Raw genomic sequence first — 1,182 nt, 5'->3', positions numbered from 1 at the left:
CAATGGAATCTTGTATCTGGGCTGGCGATAGTGACATCTGAGGCGCTGCTTGCTGACTTCTAACACCAATCCAGAACAGCACTGTGAGGCAAGATATGGCCAACCGGTCAAATACTTCCCATAAATCCGCTGCAGACATAGCCGCCGCAACCACAATGCCTTATAAGTGGCCTGTACTTCCACAAATGCTCCTTTAAAAGGCACCAGGGTCTAGCCCCATAACCCTGCAGGACACAGCATAGTGTCCAAGCTGAACTAGACCAATTATTAGAAAGCTGACTGGTGCGGAAATGAGATATTCGGTGTCTGGTGTAGTTTGCGGGTGGTGCAGCCAAGCCATAATATCGAATCCTTTGCTGAACAGCCTGCCAGCACTAGGGTTGTTGGCAAGTTCTCGAAACAGGTTTCCGGACCTTGATATAAGAGTTCTGTGCAGCCGAGTAGCGTAGCAGTGCAGACGGTATGGCAGCCGCCATGATGCCGAGAGAGAGCCATAGGAAATCGAGAAGGGAGTTAGTGACTCGGGTATTTGGGCTGTTAATAACATTGTGAAGAAGTCACTATCGAACACTGTGTCCTCCAGCTAACTTGCTTCTTCTGGCTGGATATTGACTGGAGAGGAGCAAGAAACGTAAGAACAGCGGAGAAGAAACTAAGGAAGCGAGAGGAAGAGGCTTTGAAAGATAGATATTTTCTAGACAAGCCTTCGAAAAGAAAGATGTGCGGATGGCTTCCACTAAGTTCGTCTGTCATAACCGCACTGTTTTCCACAGAACCGCATAGTCGGGATGCCAAGAATCACGAAAAGAGATGCAGGCAGTCGCTGACACAATATTTCTGGCAGAACATAATACAAGGACTGTTCTGAAAGGTCAGCGTGATTCGGGTATGTCAACATAGCCCTGTAGGCTACTCCCGTTTTAGTCTAGAATCTCTCGTCAAGTGTCTAATATCACGTAATGAATTAGCACACTTCAGAATATCCGTGCCAAGGCGTAGCTTAGTAATAAGCTACGTCAGCTGCGCTGACACTCGCCGCAGGCGAGTGCCGACCCTCAGGCCCACTCACACAGCAGACCCGCACAGTACACATGGGGCCAGACACGGACTCGACAGTCTACGCTGCCGAGCTACAAGGCATCAGCCTCGCACTGCAAATAGCACAAGAGTACGCAGAGCGAG

The 1,182-nt window shown here is 49.4% G+C and overlaps 1 protein-coding gene across 1 annotated transcript; it reads right to left on the bottom strand.

Annotated features, from left to right (window-relative positions):
* Window positions 1–537: 537 nt before the first annotated feature.
* COCCADRAFT_113916 (uncharacterized protein) lies at window positions 538–753 on the bottom strand (the record flags this gene model as incomplete). Its single annotated transcript, XM_007720905.1, has 1 exon — window positions 538–753. One exon carries the CDS (start codon window positions 751–753, stop codon window positions 538–540), a length of 216 nt encoding a protein of 71 aa, XP_007719095.1.
* Window positions 754–1,182: the final 429 nt, after the last annotated feature.

This window comes from Bipolaris zeicola (genome assembly GCF_000523435.1).
Source record: "Bipolaris zeicola 26-R-13 unplaced genomic scaffold scaffold_810, whole genome shotgun sequence".
NCBI classification, from domain to species: domain Eukaryota; kingdom Fungi; phylum Ascomycota; class Dothideomycetes; order Pleosporales; family Pleosporaceae; genus Bipolaris; species Bipolaris zeicola.
This window is presented reverse-complemented; position numbering and strand designations above follow the sequence as displayed.